The following is a 17910-nucleotide window of genomic DNA, read 5'->3' on the forward strand; positions in this document are numbered from 1 at the left end:
CTACAAAGACAAAGCTGGTACCAACCTACTAGTCTTTTAAATAAATTATTAAAAGTTAGCATGCAGATACCAAAGTTCAAACTACATTTATTATCAAAGTACGTATATATTATACAACCTTGAGATTTGTCCTGTTAAAGGCCTTTACCCTAACCCACAAAACAAAGAAACACAAAAGAACCCATAAAAAAACCCAACAAATGCCCAATGGGCAGAGAGAGAAAAAATAGCAAACAAATCATGCAAACAATAAAAGTAAGCAAATTGCATTTAGAATGAAAGTGAATCCTCAGACATGAAGCCTGGAGAAGCCAAAGCAGGCTATAGCCTTAACCTCGGTGTAGTGCAGAGGGGAGTAAACATCATGGAGCAGTGAATGGAACTGGCCTGACCCTCCGCACCTCTGGTCCTGACAATCTGCCTCTTAAATCCATATAGCCCAGCATTCAAACCATCCACACCTTGTGTTATTCCTTGCCCCAAGACCCAGGCCCTGTCGCTTTGATATGCTCTGGGCCCAGACCCTGCTGCCATAGATGTTGCCTGGTTTGGAGACCGTGCTTTATGAGAACAGGTTGAGTGAACTTGGCCTTATATGCTTGGAGCAACGGAGAATGAGAGATGTATAAGATGATGAGAAGCAGTGATTGTCTGGATAGCCAGAAGCTTTCTCCCAGGGCTGAAATGGCTAACACGACAAGGCATAGTTTTAAGGTGCTTGGAAGTAAGTACGGGGGGATGTCAGAGGTAAGTTTTTCACACAGGGAGTGGTGGGTGCGTGGAATGCACTGCCAGCAATGGTGGTAGAGGTAGATACAATAGGGTCTTGGATAGGTACATGGAGCTTAGAAAATTAGAGGGCTATACAGTAGGGAAATTCTAGGCAGTTTCTAGAGTAGGTTACATGTGGTCTACAGCAGAATATTGTGGGCCAAAGAGCCTGTAATGTGCTGTAGATTTCTATGGTCACATTTCAGCCTGTACCTGATCTTTTCAAATCAGCCCGGCACTTAGATCAATCAAACTTCACTTTGGTTTAGGAGGACCGGTTACGAATCTGCCTCTCCTCCACTCCGTTCGCCTCGACTTCATCTGGAAGATGCCTCGACTTTGCCTGACTTCGCCTCGCTTCAAACCTCGACTCAGCCTCACCTTCAGTTGCTTCTTCATTGTTTGCGGTGATCGTTTAATTAGTTAATTCAGAAACAAAGGTTCTGAACTTAAAGAAGGGTAACTTTGAAGGTATGAGACGTGAATTAGCTAAGATAGACTGGCAAATGATACTTAAAGGGTTGACGGTGGAAATGCAATGGCAAGCATTTAAAGATTGCATGGATGAACTACAACAATTGTTCATCCCAGTTTGCCAAAAGAATAAACCAGGGAAGGTAGTGCATCTGTGGCTGACAAAGGAAATTAGGGATAGTATCAAGTCCAAAGAAGAAACATATAAATTAGCAAAAAAAAGCGGCACACCTGAGGACTGGGAGAAATTCAGAGACCAGCAGAGGAGGACAAAGGGCTTAATTAGGAAAGGGAAAAAAGATTCTGAGAGAAAGCTGGCAGGGAACATAAAAACTGACTGTAAAAGCTTTTATAGATATGTGAAAAGAAAAAGATTGGTCAAGACAAATGTAGGTCCTTTACAGTCAGAAACAGGTGAATTGATCATAGGGAACAAAGACATGGCAGACCAATTGAATAACTACTTTGGTTCTGTCTTCACTAAGGAGGACATAAATAATCTTCCAGAAATAGTAAGGGACCAAGGGTCTAGTGAGATGGAGGAACTGAGGGAAATACATGTTAGTAGGGAAGTGGTGTTAGGTAAATTGAAGGGATTAAAGGCATATAAATCCCCAGGACCAGATGGTCTGCATCCCAGAGTGCTTAAGGAAGTAGCCCAAGAAATAGTGGATGCATTCGTGATAATTTTTCAAAACTCCTTAGATTCTGGACTAATTCCTGAGGATTGGAGGGTGGCTAATGTAACCCCACTTTTTAAAAAAGGAGGGAGAGAGAAACCGGGGAATTATAGACCAGTTAGTCTGACATCAGTGGTGGGGAAAATGCTAGTCAGTTATCAAAGATGTGATAACAGCACATTTGGAAAGAGGTGAAATCATCAGACAAAGTCAGCATGGATTTGTGAAAGGAAAATCATGTCTGACGAATCTTATAGAATTTTTTGAAGATGTAACTAGTAGAGTGGATAGGGGAGAGCCAGTGGATGTGGTATATTTAGATTTTCAAAAGGCTTTTGACAAGGTCCCATACAGGAGATTAGCGTGCAAACTTAAAACACACGGTATTGGGGGTATGGTATTGATGTGGAAAGAGAATTGGTTGGCAGACAGGAAGCAACGAATGGGAGTAAACGGGACCTTTTCAGAATGGCAGGCAGTGACTAGTGGGGTACCGCAAGGCTCAGTGCTGGGACCCCAGTTGTTTACAATATATATTAATGATTTAGACGAGGGAATTAAATGCAGCATCTCCATGTTTGTGGATGATACGAAGCTGGGCAGCAGTGTTAGCTGTGAGGAGGATGCTAAGAGGATGCAGGGTGACTTGGATAGGTTAGGTGAGTGGGCAAATTCATGGCAGATGCAATTTAATGTGAATAAATGTGAGGTTATCCACTTTGATTGCAAGAACAGGGAAGCAGATTATTATCTGAATGGTGGCCGATTAGGAAAAGGGGAGATGCAACGAGACCTGGGTGTCATTGTACACCAGTCATTGAAGGTGGGCATGCAGGTACAGCAGGTGGTGAAAAAGGCAAATGGTATGTTGGCATTCATAGCAAAAGGATTTGAGTACAGGAGCAGGGAGGTTCTACTGCAGTTGTACAAGGCCTTGGTGAGACCGCACCTAGAATATTGTGTGCAGTTTTGGTCCTCTAATCTGTGGAAAGACATTCTTGCCATAGAGGGAGTACAGAGAAGGTTCACCAGATTGATTCCTGGGATGGCAGGACTTTCATATGAAGAAAGACTGGATCAACTAGGCTTATACTCACTGGAATTTAGAAGATTGAGGGGGGATCTTATTGAAACGTATAAAATTCTAAAGGGATTGGACAGGCTAGATGCAGGAAGATTGTTTCCGATGTTGGGGAAGTCCAGAACAAGGGGTCACAGTTTAAGGATAAAGGGGAAGCCTTTTAGGACCGAGATGAGGAAAAACTTCTTCACACGGAGTGGTGAATCTGTGGAATTCTCTGCCACAGGAAACAGTTGAGGCCGGTTCATTGGCTATATTTAAAAGGAAGTTAGATATGGCCCTTGTGGCTAAAGGGATCAGGGGGTATGGAGAGAAAGCAGGTACAGGGTTCAGAGTTGGATGATCAGCCATGATCACACTGAATGGCGGTGCAGGCTCGAAGGGCTGAATGGCCTACTCCTGCACCTATTTTCTATGTTTCTATGTTTACCATAATTCTTTTTTTACAGATGTTATTAGTAAATCGTTTTGTTGTAGTCCTTTTTGTAACCGTCAGTAAGTAATTGCTGACCTTCAGCATGCCACCTTAAACTAGAAAAAAACTTTGTTGTAAGAGGACATGGGTGCAGGAGAAAAGGCATCTGACTGAAGCTGGTGAAGCTGCACCCAGGGTAACAGATGCTGATCCAGTCTCTATACCCCAGAGAGGTGATGTGAGATTAAGCAGATGGGCCCTGTAAAACTTATTTGAAGAAGAGCTGATATTATTGGACTCAACAGGCAAATTCAGGCATAGTGTTTCCTTTGCTCAGGTCTGCAGAAGCAGGGATCAGAGGGTGAATGGGTGGGAGGGGAGTCCAACCACACAGGTCAAGGAAGGAGAAACTTCATTACCTGTGAACCTTTGGACTTTTCCACCCAAAAGTACCTTTAAGAGAATCAAAAGAACAGTGCATGTGATCAGCCCTACACTGAACACTACACAGGCAGAGATACACTCCAGCAAGGGCCAGGTAGTTATCTACAGATTTAGTCTGAAAAATGAGAAAGCAGGCTGTGGTTTACTCCGGTGATAAAGATTGAGTAATACTCAGCACTTCACATGTCTCAGATGATGAAAGGGAATTTCTCAGTAAAATAACATGATAGGTTAGATGGAGATTTACTCTTTGAGATCATGGAGTTTCCATCAGGGTAGATCAGGCATTATGTTATTCTTAGCGATGGGGAATGTGCAATCAGCCGGTGATTTCACCTTCAGGAACCAGAATCAAGCAGAGAGATAGATTTCCAGCAGATTGCCTGCAGAATGCATCCGGTAAAAGACGCCCAGTGGTAAACCAAAGTTTAGAATGGCAAACCAGATGGAAAACCCATAGAATCGTTTCTCCAGTCCATTTTCAAACTGGGGCTGTACTCCGAATGCTGGCATAATCCAGAGCTGAAAAGGAAATAAAGAAACATTACTTGTCTATTGGCTGAGGTTGCTCAGGGCAAAGGAGCAAAGTTCTGTTGTTGACAATCACTGGATGTGACAGAGGAATCAATATTGTGATCAGTGAGTACGTAATGAATCAGTGTTAACGGAACACCTGTTGTTTAATGGAAGTTGTGGTTATCAGGATAGCTCAGTGGGGGGGGGGGGTATTTAAGAACTATGTAGTGTACCTGCCCTGCCCATTTTTGGTGAGATTATAGAGAGGGCTTTGCTCTGTAGCCAAGTCAATTGTGACTTTTTCTGGAAAAAACACTATTGAGGAAGATTTGTGCTGGTGGTTGGAATATCAGGTTAAGCCCAAGTTAATTAGAAAACTTTAAAAATGATTAAAGACTCAGCCAAAGACATGGAACAGAAGTGCAAAACTGACTTGAGCTCAGTGACAATAATAAAACCTGACCTTGGACAGTAAGGCATCCGTGGTATATTGATAAATTATCCAAAATTGCTTGTGATAGAAGTGGGGTACTGGTGGAGGAGTGATATTCTGATCAAGATGAGTGCTGAGACCTTTTTTTAATATAAATGAGTCGAATGAGAATATGAATGATCTGACTAGTGAATTTGCAGACAACAGAAATATTGGCTAAGTTATAAATAGTGAAGGAGATTGTCTAAGGATACAGAAAGACATTGATCTGTTGAAAGCTGGGCAGTTGGAATTTCAGGTGTAAGATAATGGACTTTGTGAGGCTGAATTCTGGTTGGACATGTAGAATAAATGGTAGAGACTTCAAGATAATTAATATACAGAGAGACCATAGGATGCGAATCCATAGTTCACCAAAAATTGTGAGGTAGGCAGATGAGGATAGTGAAGAAGGTTTTGTTAATAAATGCCTTCAGAGGTTGAAGCATTGTGTAAGAGTTGGGGCATCATAAATTGCACAAAACATTGGTTAGGCTGCACTTATTGTATTACATAGTTTTGGTTGCTACACTACAGCCTACAACTGTATACCCTCGAACAAAGAAGCGCGAGGGATCCTGTAGGATCTCCTTCACCTTGTCTGCTACAGCAATTTTATGCCTTCTTTTAGCCTTCCTGGTATCTTTCATAAGTGCTGTCTTGCATTTCTTATTCCATAAGTACCTCATTTGCTCTTGCTTGCCTATATCTGCTACGCACCTAATTTTTTTCTTAACCAAGGCCTCATTATCTCTTGAAAATCAATGTTTCCTTCACTTGTCATCTTTACTTTTTATTGTAACAGGCACATACAAACTTTATACTCCAAAAATTTTGTTTTTGAAGGCCTCCCACTTACCAAGTACACCTTTGCCAGAAAACAGCTTATCCCAATCCATACCTGCCAAATCATTTCTGATACCACCAAAATTGGCCTTACTCCAATTTAGAATCTCAACCCGCAAATCAGACCTATCTTTTTGCATATTTACTTTTAAACTAAAGTCTTCCCCTACACAAACTTCTGACACTAGCCCAGTCCCATTCACCAATAGCAGATCCATTATTGCATGCTCTGTCATTGGGACTTTTCCTGAACCCATATGACAAACTTTATCCCATCTTGTCCTTTCACAATATGGGATTCCCAGTCAATATGGGGAAAGTTAAAATAACTTACTACAACAACATTACTTTTCTTGCAATAGTCTGAGATTGCTTTACAAATTTGTTCCTCTAACTCCCTAGGACTGTTGGGTGGTCTGTAATACAGCCCCATTAATGTGGTTGTACGTTTCAATACCTCACTAGTTGACTAGTTGACTAGTCACTAGTTGACTTCTCTAGTCTGTCCTGATAGAGAACTGCATGACATTTTCCCTGACTAATAACACCACCCTCTTTCTTTAATCCCTTCCCCTCTGTCACACCTAAAACAACAGAACCCCGGATCACTGAGCTGCCAGTCCTTTGCCTCTGCTGCAACCAAGGCTCACTGATTATAACGTATTAATTCCAGGTGTTAATCCATGCTCTGAGCTCATCTGCCTTTCCTATAATATTTCTTGCATTGAAATATACACAGCTCAGTACACTAATTGCACAATGTTCAACCTTCTGATTCCTGACTTTGTCTGAGGCCTTAACATCTGTCTCCGCAACATCTCCACTAACTGGTCTGGCATTCTGGTTCCCATCCCCCTGCAACTCTAGTTTTAGCCCCACTATGCAGCATTAACAAACTGCTAGGATATTAGTCCCTCTACAGTTCAGGTGCAAACCGTCCCTTTTGTATAAGTCCCACCTTCCCTGGAAGAGAGCCCAATAATCCAAAAATCCTATGCCCTTCCTCCTACATCAACTCTTCAGCCATGTGTTAAACTGCAAAATTTTACCAGTTCTGGCCTCACTAGCACATGGCACAGGAAGCAGTCTAGAGATTACAATCCTGGAGGTTCAGCCCTTTAATTTAGCACCTAACTCCCCAAACTCCTGATGCAGATCATTGGCGCTCATCCAACGCATGTCATTGGACCTACATGGACCACGATCTCTGGCTGTTCACCCTCCCATTTTAGAATGTTGAGGACTCAGTCTGAGATATTCCAAACCCCAGCATCTGGGAAGCAACATAACATCCAGGAATCTTTTTCTTGCCCACAAAACCTCCTATCCATTCCCCTAATAATGAAACTCCTATCACCACACCACATCTCTCCTCTTCCCTTCTAAGTAACAGAGGCAGACTTAGTGCCAGAGACCTAACTGCTATGACTTTCCTCGAGTAGGTTATTCCTCCTCAACAGAATCCAAAGTGGTTCTGTTGTTGAGGGGGATGACCGCAGGGGTACTCTGCACTGGCTCCTTAAACCCGTTCCCCTTCCTGTCACCCAGTTTCCTGTGTTCTACACCTTGGGTGTAACTACCTCTCTATAAATCCTACCTATCACCCCTTCACCCTCCCAAATGATCTGGAGTTCATCTAATTCCAACTCCTTTATGAAGATTGTTAGAAGCTGCAGTTGGATGCACTTCTTGCGATTGTAGTCATCAGGGACATTGAGGTGTCCTTCATTCCTATATCCTGCAAGATGACCATTCAACTACCCTGTCTAGCATCTCAACTGTCCTAACGGAGCAGATGTAGAGAAGGGGAAAAAAACTACCTAGAGCTTTTCTTTTTTTTAACTTTTTTGACTGAAGCCTCGGACAGCTAAAACCACACCACTCTAACTCTGTTCATTCAGCCAATGACCAATGTGCTTGCTCCTGCCTTCCTTAATTTGCCTCCTAATCAACCCCAAATGCCAATTTGTTGCTGGTGAGAACGCATAAACTGCTGCAATCTGGCGCTGCCCTTCTCTACTTGGACCTGAGTGAAATCCCTTGCTCGCAAACTTCTGCTGTGCGGATTCGTCACTGGTTAGAGCTCAAGATGTTGCCTGGAATGGAGGACTGTAGTTATGAAGAGAGATTTGACAGGCTGGGTTGTTCTTACTGGGACTTGGGAAACTGACTAGTAATCTTAAGAGGTTTATAGGATTATGGGGCACAGAGATAGGATAGTTGGTCAGAATCCATTTCCCAGAGCAGTGGCGTCCAGAACTAGCAGGCACAGGCTTGCAAAAAATTTTTAAGGGTTCGGAATGGTAAGTTTTTCCACACAGAAGGGGATGGGTATGTGGAGGTGATGGTGACAGGTCCAGTTAGCGTTTAAAAGGAAGTTGGACGAGTATTTGGGTAGGAAAGGTGTAGAGGGACATGGGCCGAATGCTGCAAATGGAATTAGTTTGGATGTGCATCATCGTCAGCATGGACAAGGTAGCCCAAAGGCCTGTTGTAAATTTCCACGAGTGCTCTTTCAGTTCTTAGAAATACCCATGATTATAAACAGAGTGAAAGTACTCAATGAGGCAGACCCCCTATCTGCAACAGGTCTCACTGGGACTACTTCATAATTGCTCTGTCTGCCACAACAGTCAGTATATCCTGATGGCCAACCATTTTAATTTTATGTCCCATTGTCACACTGATGTGTCTGACTACAGCGTCCCCTACTGCCACAATGAGGCCACTGTCAGGATGGATGAGTAACACTTCATATTCTATCTAGGTAGCCTTCAATCTGATGGCATGAACATTGATATCTCTAACTTCCAGTAATTACTCTCCTTCCCACTTTCTCTTTTCCCATTCTCTATTCTGGTTACCTTCTCGCCCCTTCTCTTCTCCTGTCCTGCCCATCACTCCCTCAAGTTCCCCTACTCTGTCCCTTTCTTCCATGGTCTACTGCCCTCTCCTATTAGATGCTCCCTTCTTCAGCCCTTCGCCTCTTCACCCCACCCACCTTTCGCACCTAGTCTCACCTAACACTTGGCAGCTTGTACTTCACCCACTTTGTTTATTCTGGCTTCTTCCCACTTCCCTTCCCGTCCTGATGAAGGATCTCAGCTGTTCCCCTCCAGGCATGTTGCTTAATCAGCTTTGTTCCTCCAGCCCAGGATTTCCAGCATCTGTGAAATTTCTTTTGTTAATGAAAAGCAGAGAGATTGCATACTGAGTGAACTAGAAAGTCATGAACAGCAGAACATGGGCAAAGTTTTAAATTCCATGTGGATCTACCAGTTGGGGATTACTAAGTACAATTCCTAATTGATCATTTCCTGAGTTCTGCCAAAGCAGAGTGCTTGAGTCCAGGTGGAGAGGGCAAAGCTGGTTTACCACTGGGTGTTCTGACCTGCCACATGTGCTCAAGGTAGTATGCCCGGTTGCAAAGTCCATGGAACTGTTGGGAGTGTACTGGAAATGAGGAAGATAGAAACAAGCTCACTGGGAAAAGAAATCAGACTAACTTACAATAAGGTTGGACATGATCATAAACATGGAGATTTCCTTCAATAACTTCCGTTTCCAATTCAGTGTGCTGGTCATTTCTAGAGCTCGGTTCCTTTGGTCTAGGATGGATGAACAATCCAGTGCTCCATCTGCTGAGTTAGCTGCACTACTTAGTTTGGTTGGCACGTTGGTCTGTACACTTATTGTTGCAGCTGTGGGTTCCTGGACCATTCCTGAGGGTGGAGATTCCTGCTTCTTCAAATTCTGCAAGTTAATGAATTCTTTATTGCAAACATCAACAAAGTTCTGACAAGCATCCTCCAGAAGACACTGTCTGTGCAAGCCCTCAATAATGAAGAGGTTCTGCAGCATATGTTCAATGATGATGAGCAAGGAGTAGGTGAGGTTCAGAGTATCGATGGTGCGCTTGGGATGGGTGGAGACGATAGCTACGATGGAGAAGTATGAGATGCATAACTGTCCCAGGGCTGCAACCTGCAGCAACACCACATCCAGACTGCGGGTAGGGTTCTCTCTGCTGTCCATTTCCCTCATCTCCCATCTGTGCACCACCAGTGCAGCCAGTGAGCAGAGAGACATAGCAGAGAGGAGGACGATGTTGAAGATGTAGAACTGGATGAAGGGTGTGGGTTGCCTGAAGTCAGCGGACACCCCCATTTGGTACAGGATGAAGATAACCAAACCAGTAATGATCACCGTCACCCCTAGCAGTGGTCCTGCAACTAAGCCGTGACCTTGGAAACTGTAGCTGGTGTGAGTCTCATGGTGGTCAATGGTGCGCCCCACATTGCCCCACATAATATATAGCATGGTAGAGGAGATGAGGCAGAATTCAATGCTGAAGGGGTACAAGATAACAATACCCTTCTGGAAAATGGTGCAGAGCTCACTCTGGCAACTCAAGTCTGACAGGTTCCAAACACCTGCAAAGATAGGATGCATGTCAAACATTAGAACAGTTTGTGTCACTCTCACATACACCAGACAATTAACAGCGTAGAAACACTATCCCTCACATAGACCTTCAATCTTCAACCACACCGACTGCACCTCCTTGTCCACCATATTGACTGCCACCCCTTGTCCTCCACAACTCACACCCCCAATGTTCCCCACACAGATCATCTTCACACAACCATCCACCGTCCCATACCTGTTCCCCACACTGATCATCTCCTCAACTTTCACAAGGACTGTACCCTCCCCCCCATTCCCCCTCCCCATCCAGGACACCAGTTACTCACCCCCATCCCACATATTGAACATTTCCCTGTCAAACCCATGATACTGACCATTCCCCCTCTCTTCCACACAGACCATCACCCTGGCCCCAGACCTTCACACTGACCATACCCCATTCCTCCCATCCTCCAACTGACCCTACCCATCCTTCATGGTGAACAGTGACCAATGCCCTTGTCCTGCACACCCACTGCCCCCATCCCCCCTCCCATGCCCATGCTTCACACCAACCGTCAACCGACCCTTTTTTTCAGTTTCCACATTCCCCACACCCACTGTCCAGCACACTGACCATCCTCATTTGACCACACATTGAATGTCACCCTATCAACAGTGTCCACCTCACTGACAGTCACCCCATTGTCCATCCTCCACACAGACCATTTCCTCAATTTAATTTTAATTTTACAAAACTATAAAAGTGCATCCTCTGGGAGGGTAGACACAGTACATGTAACTGCAGGATCCTGAGGTGGAGAGCACATGTTGCTGGCCTCCCTCTGCAATCGGCGGACTCAGGACCTCGGTCCTTGACCCTCACCTCACCCTGCGATCCCTCATCCTCCACACTGGCCATTCTCGTCTTCCCACTTTCTTATTTACAAAGCTATAAAACTTTATGTACACAAAGGTTCAGACAATATTTACAAGACAGTAAGTATACTCAAATTAAAATATGGTTGCTACTGTCTATAAAACAGTCAATACTACAGGGAACCACTGCTCACAGAAGTCCCTCAAAGTGCCTGCCAGGACCACATACTCCCCTCCAAGGACAGTCGGACACGAACGTATCCTCAGGAAAGGGGCAGGCAGTAGGCCCGGACAGTGCCCTCCACCTTCCGCCACCTAGACCCTTGCATGGCCATCTTGGCTAGGCCCAGGACCAAGCCCACCAGGAGATCCTTCTCATGCCCCGCCCCTTCCAAACTGGGTGCCCGTATATGAGGAGTGAGGGATTAAACTGTAGTCAGAACCCCAGCAGCAGCACCTTGAACAACCTCTGACAGTCTGTAAACACGCGATACACTGACTCCTCCCACCCACAAAGGTCTCAGTGAAGCTGCTCAAGAATCTGTTGTATGGTACTGCTTGGTGCAACGCCTTCCAGTCCAGGTTCCCAATGTACACTGAAAGCACCCCTGTGTAAAAAGAGTTCCGGTGGGGACCTCCACCACTGCCAGATGGTAACATGGCCACCAAAGCAAGTCTGGTTGGCAGATGAAGGCAAGACAGTGAAAGGTGAACAAGACCAGCCCGGAATGGCACAGTGGGCATTCCCACGAGACGGCTCACGTTGTGCGGCACCCTCTCCCGTGGCTTGGGTCCAACAAGCATATCGGGTGGTGGTGCAGACAGAAACCCTCCACTATCTGACACCCACCGTAATAGGATCGGGACCAGTACCCAGCCCACCCCCAGCTCCCAGAGCACCGTTCCCCAATGACACAGGAGCACCCTGCCCAGATGAAGCCAGACCCTATACCCTCCACAGTTCACAGTAGAAGCAGCTGTAGATCCTTCAGAGGGGCATAGCTGACACCATCCACTGGACTTTGCGTACCCTCCTACTGGTAGCGTCCCCAGCGTGTGCCACCTCAGAGGGTGGTCTCAGTACAGGTATCTGAGGTGGAGGGCATACCGAGGACTGGCTGCCCTTTGCCGTATGACTCAGGACCCCACCACCCATTTTCCCCCATCCTCCACACTGACCGACCCATTGTCCAATCCTTCACATTAACATGTTGGTTGTGACACCACTCAACCAGCTGATCTATCTCACTCCTATATGATCAACAAATTTATAGAGAAGGATTGAGAAAAAACTGCGCAGGCACATGGATGCCAGCTAGTTAGACTGGCGGGAAGAGTATGAAAAGACAGATTTATAGAGTGGGCATTGGAGGAGCAGGCGACAGAGTAGTGGGAGACAGGGAGCTTTGGCTCAGCGGGCTTTGGTGATAATGGGTCAAGGCGAGGTAAGTTACTTGTGAAGGACTGGAATAGGAAATATGTCTGTGTGGCTGGTGTTCTGTACTGGGTGTCAGATGTGGGATTCCGGGAGACTCCCAGCTTCCTGGACGGCCACGTCTGCTCCAGGTGCGTTGAGCTGCAGGTCCTTAGGAACCGGGTTAGGGAACTGGAGCTGCAGCTCGATGACCTTCGCCTGGTCAGGGAAAGTGAGGAGGTGATAGAGAGGAGCTATAGGCAAGTAGTCACACCAGGGCCTCGAGAGACAGATAAGTAGGTAACAGTCAGGAGAGGGAAGGGCAAGAGTCAGATACTAGAGAATACCCCTGTGGCTGCCCCCTTGACAATAAATACTCCTGTTTGAGTACAGTTGGAGAGACGACCTACCTGGGAGAAGGAACAGTGGGACAGAGTCTTGCCCTGTGGCTCAGAAAGGTAGGGAAAGGAAAAGGATGACAGCAGTAATAGAGGTCTCTATAGGGAATCATACAGGCAATTCTGTGGACTCAGGAAAGAAACACGGATGGTAGTTTGCCTCCCAGGTGCCAGGGTCTGGGATGTTTCTGATCGTGGCCATGACATCCTGAAGGTGGAAGGTGAACAGCCAGAGGTCGTGGTACATATTGGTAACAACGACATGTGTAGGAAAAGGGAGAAGGTCTTGAAAACAGACTACAGGGAGTTAAGAAGGACGTTGAGAAGCAGGGCCTCAAAGGTAGTGATCTCGGGATTATCGCCTGTGCCACGCAACAGTATAGGAATAGAGTGAGGTGGAGGATAAATGCATGGTTGAGGGATTGGAGCAGGGGGCAGGGGTTCAGATTTCTGGATCATTGGAACCTCTTTTGGAGCAGGAGAGACCTGTACAAAAAGGATGGGTTGCACTTGAATCCAAAGGGGACCAATATCCTGGCACGGAGGTTCGCTAAGGTTATTGGGGAGACTTTAAAACAGAATCGCTGGGGGGTGGGAACTGAAGAGACAGGGGAAGGAGTGGTTGGCTCACAAATCGAGAAAGCTTGTAGACAGTGTGAGAAGGAGGATAGGCAGGTGATAGAGAATGGAGTTGCTCAGACTGAAGGCTTGAGATGTGTCTATTTTAATGCAAGGAGTATCATGAACAAAGCGGATGAGCTTAGAGCATGGATCAGTACTTGGAGCTTTGATGTTGTGGCCATTACAGAGACTTGGACGGCTCAGGGGCAGGAATGGTTATTTAGAGTGCTAGGTTTTAGATGTTTCTAAAGAACAGGGATGGAGGCAAAAGAAGTGGGGCATGGCACTGCTGATCAGAAATAGTGTCACAGCTGCAGAAAAGTCATGAGGGATTGTCTATTGACTCTCTGTGGGTGGAAGCTAGGAACAACAAGGGATCAATAACTCTACTGCATGTTTTTTATAGACCACCCAATAGTAACGGGGACATCGAGCAGCAGATAGTCAGACAGGTTCCGGAAAGATGCAATAATAACAGGGTTGTCATGGTGGGAGATTTTAATTTCCCCAATACTGATTTGCATCTCCCTGGAGCAGAATCAGGTTTATTATCAGCAGCATGAGATATGAAACTTGCTAACTGAGCAGCATTGCAATACATAATGTAGAAGAGAAAATAGTAATAATAATAATAAATAAAATAATAATAAATAAATAAACAAGTAAATCAATTCAGTATATAACATATTGAATAGATTTTTTAAAAACATGCTCAAAACAGAAATACTGTATGTTTAAAAAAGTGAGGTAACGTCCAAGGGTTCAATGTCCATTTAGGAATCGGATGGCAGAGGGGAAGAAGCTGCTCCTGAATCACTGAGTTTGTGCCTTCAGGCTTCTGTACCTCCTACCTGATGGTAACAGTGAGAAAAGGGCATGCCCTGGGTGCTGGAGGTCCTTAATAATGGACACTGCCTTTCTGATACACCGCTCCCTGAAGATGTCCTGGGTACTTTGTAGGCTAGTACCCAAGATGGAGCTGACTCCATGCAATAGGGTTAGGGCTGGGGTGTAAATGGAGTGGAGTTTGTTAGGTGTGTCCCAGAAGGTATCCTGACACAATATGTAGACAAGCCTACAAGAGGAGAGACTGTACTTGATCTGGTATTGGGAAATGAACCTGGTCAGGTATCAAGTCTCTCAGTGGGAGAACATTTTGGAGATAATGATCACATTTCTATCTCCTTTACCGTAGCATAGGAGATGGATAGGAACAGACAAGATAGGAAAGTGTTTAATTTGAAAAAGGGGAAATATGAGGCTATCAGGCAGAAACTTGGAAGCATAAATTGGGAGCAGATGTTCTCAGGGAAATGTATGGCAGAGGTGTGGCAACTGTTCAGGGGATATTTGTGTAGCATTCTGCATAGGTATGTTCCAATGAGACAGGGAAAGGATGATAGGGTACAGGAACTGTGGTATACAAAGGCTGTTGAAAATTTAGTCAAGAAGAAAAGATTACGAAAGGTTCAAAAAACTAGGTAATGATAGAGATCTAGTAAAATATAAGGCCAGCAGGAAGGGTGGTGAACTACATATACCTATCTGGACACACCCCCTGCTGACTGCTCCTGTGGCTCCTCCCACAGACCCCTGTATAAAGGCGATTGAGGTGAACTACATATACCTGACTGGACATGCCCCCCCGCTGACTGCTCCTGTGGCTCCTCCCACAGACCCCGGTATAAAGGCGATTGTGGTGAACTACATATACCTGACTGGACACGCCCCCCCGCTGAATGCTCCTGTGGCTCCTCCCACAGACCCCGGTATAAAGGCGATTGTGGTGAACTACATATACCTGACTGGTCACGCCCCCCCTGCTGACTGCTCCTGTGGCTCCTCCCACAGACCCCAGTATAAAGGCGATCAAGGCCTGAGCCCGGCCTCTCAGTCTCCAGGATGTAGTATGGTGGTCACTCACTGTTTGTTCCTTCTTCTAGTCAATAAAAGCCGATATCTCGCCTTACGTCTCAGAGTGAGTTATTGATGGTGCATCAGGAGCTTAAGAATGAAATTAGGAGAGCCAGAAAGGGCCATGAGAAGGTCTTGGTGAGCAGGATTAAGGAAAACCCCAAGGCATTCTACAAGTATGTGAAGAGCAAGAGGGAAGATGTGAGAGAATAGGACCTATCAAGTGTGACTGTGGAAAAGTGTGTATGGAACCGGAGGAGATCGCGGAGGCACTTACTGGATTCTTTGCTTCAGTATTCACTACGGAAAAGGACCTTGGCAAATGTAGGGATGACTTACAGCTGACTAAAAGGCTTGAACATATAGACATTAATAAAGAGGATGTGTCAGAGCTTTTGGAAAGCATCAAGTTGGATAAGTCACTGGGACCGGACAAGATGTACCCCAGGATACTGTGGGAGGTGAGGGAGGAGATTGCTGAGCCTCTGATGATGATCTTTGCATCAACAATATGGATGGGAGAGGTTCCGGAAGATTGGAGGGTTTGTGATGTTGTTCCCTAATTCAAGAAAGGGAGTAGAGATAGACCAGGAAATTATAGACAAATGAGTCTTACTTCAGTGGTTTGTAAATTGATGGAGAAGATCCTGAGAGGCAGGATTTATGAACATCTGGAGAGGCATAATATGATTAGGAATAGTCAGCATGGCTTTGTCAAAGGCAGTTTGTGCCTTACGAACCTGATTGAATTCTTTGAGGGTATGACTAAACACATTGATGAAGGTAGACCAGTAGATGTAGTATATATGGATTTCAGCAAGGCATTTGATAAGGTACTCCATGCAAGGCTTATTCAGAAAGTAAGGAGGCATGGGATCCAAGGGGACCTTGCTTTGTGGATCAAGAACTGGCTTGCCCACAGAAGGCAAAGAGTGGTCGTAGATGGGTCATATTCTGCATGGAGGTTGGTGACCAGTGGTGTGCCTTGGGGATCTGTTCTGGGACCTCTTCTCTTCATGATTTTAATAAAGGACTTGAATGAGGAAGTGGAGGGATAGGTTAGTAAATTTACTGATGACACAAATGTTGGGGGTGTTGTGGATAGTGTTGTGGGGCTGTCAGAAGTTACAGCGGGACATCAATAGGATGCAAAATTGGGCTGAGAAGTAGGTAAGTGTGAGGTGGTTCATTTTGGTAGGTCAAATATGATGGCAGAATATAATATTAATGGTAAGACTCTTGGCAGTGTTGAGGATCCGAGGGATCTTGGGGTCCCTGTCCAGAGGACACTCAAAGCTGCTGTGGGTTGACTGTGTGGTTAAGAGGGCATGCGGTGCATTGTCCTTCATCAACCATGGATTGAGTTCAAGAGTCGAGAGGTAATGTTACAGCTCTATTGGACCCTGGTCAGACCCCACTTGGAGTACTGTGCTCAGTTCTGGTCACCTCACTACAGGAGGGATGTGGAAACCATTGAAAAGGTGCAGAGGAGATTTACAAGGATGTTGCCTGTATTGGGGAGCATGCCTTACAAGAGTAGATTGAGTGAACTTGGGCTATTCTCCTTGGAGTGGTGGAGGATGAGAGGTGACCTGATTGAGGTGTATATAATGATGAGAAGCATCGATCATGTGGATAGTCAGAGGCTTTCTACCAGGGCTGAAGTGGCTAACATGAGAGGGCACAGTTTTAAGATGCTTGGAAGCAGATACAGAGGGGATGTCAGGGGTAAGTTTTTTATGCAGAGAGTGGTGAGCGCATGGAATGGGCTGCTAGCAACTGTGGTGGAGGCTGATACAATAGGGTCTTTTAAAAGGCTTCTGGATAGGTACATGGAACTTAGAAAAATAGAAGGTTATAGGTAACCCTAGGTAATTTCTAAAGTAAGCACATGTTTGGCACAGCATTGTGGGCCGAAAGGCCAGATTTGTGCTGTAGGTTTTCTATGTTTCTGTGAATCTATGTCTATGCGTAGCCACACAGTCAAGACTGTTGAGAAATTAGAGCAGTGCACTAAGCATGCATCTTTGAGGTGTGCCTATGTGATTGCCAGTGAAGAGATATAATTACTGATCTACACTGACTATTGTCTCTCAATAAAGAATTCAGGAATCCAGTTGCAGAGGGAAGCTCAGATTTTGAAGCTTGTTGATTAGTATCAAGGAGTTGAATATTGAGCTGTAATCAATAAAAGCAACAATAGTTATTGCAGTTGTCCAGGTGATCTAAGGCTGAGTGGAAAGCCAGCAAAATTGCATCTGCTGTAGCCCCGTTGTGGCAGTAGGCAAATTACAGTGGTTCAGGCCAGAGTTAGTTCTAGCCATGAGCTCTCAAAGAACTTCATCATCAGATGTGAATACTATCTGATGATAGTCATTGAGGCAGCTCATCCTGCTCTTCTTGGGCTCTGGTATGACTGATGCCTTTTTGAAGCAGATGCAGAAACATTACCATTGATTTTCTCTCTCTGCAGATGCTCATCAACCTACTGAACACAATATTTCATTATGCTGAATACTGCAGCACCATTAACTGAGGACCAAGAAAGTACGGACAAGGGAAGCACAGAAGCTTTTAC

The 17910-nt window shown here is 45.2% G+C and overlaps 1 protein-coding gene across 1 annotated transcript in view; it reads right to left on the minus strand.

Moving 5' to 3' along the window:
- Positions 1–4216: 4216 nt before the first annotated feature.
- otop2 (otopetrin 2) overlaps positions 4217–17910 on the minus strand; it is a 96413-nt gene continuing 82719 nt past the window's right edge. The window contains exons 5-6 of the mRNA XM_059949033.1: positions 9210–10132; positions 4217–4387 (exon numbers count right to left, since the gene is read on the minus strand). Coding sequence (XP_059805016.1) covers positions 4217–4387; positions 9210–10132 — 1094 coding nt within the window. The remainder of the gene's footprint in view (positions 4388–9209; positions 10133–17910) is intronic.

This window comes from Hypanus sabinus, chromosome 23 (genome assembly GCF_030144855.1).
Source record: "Hypanus sabinus isolate sHypSab1 chromosome 23, sHypSab1.hap1, whole genome shotgun sequence".
Taxonomy (NCBI): domain Eukaryota; kingdom Metazoa; phylum Chordata; class Chondrichthyes; order Myliobatiformes; family Dasyatidae; genus Hypanus; species Hypanus sabinus.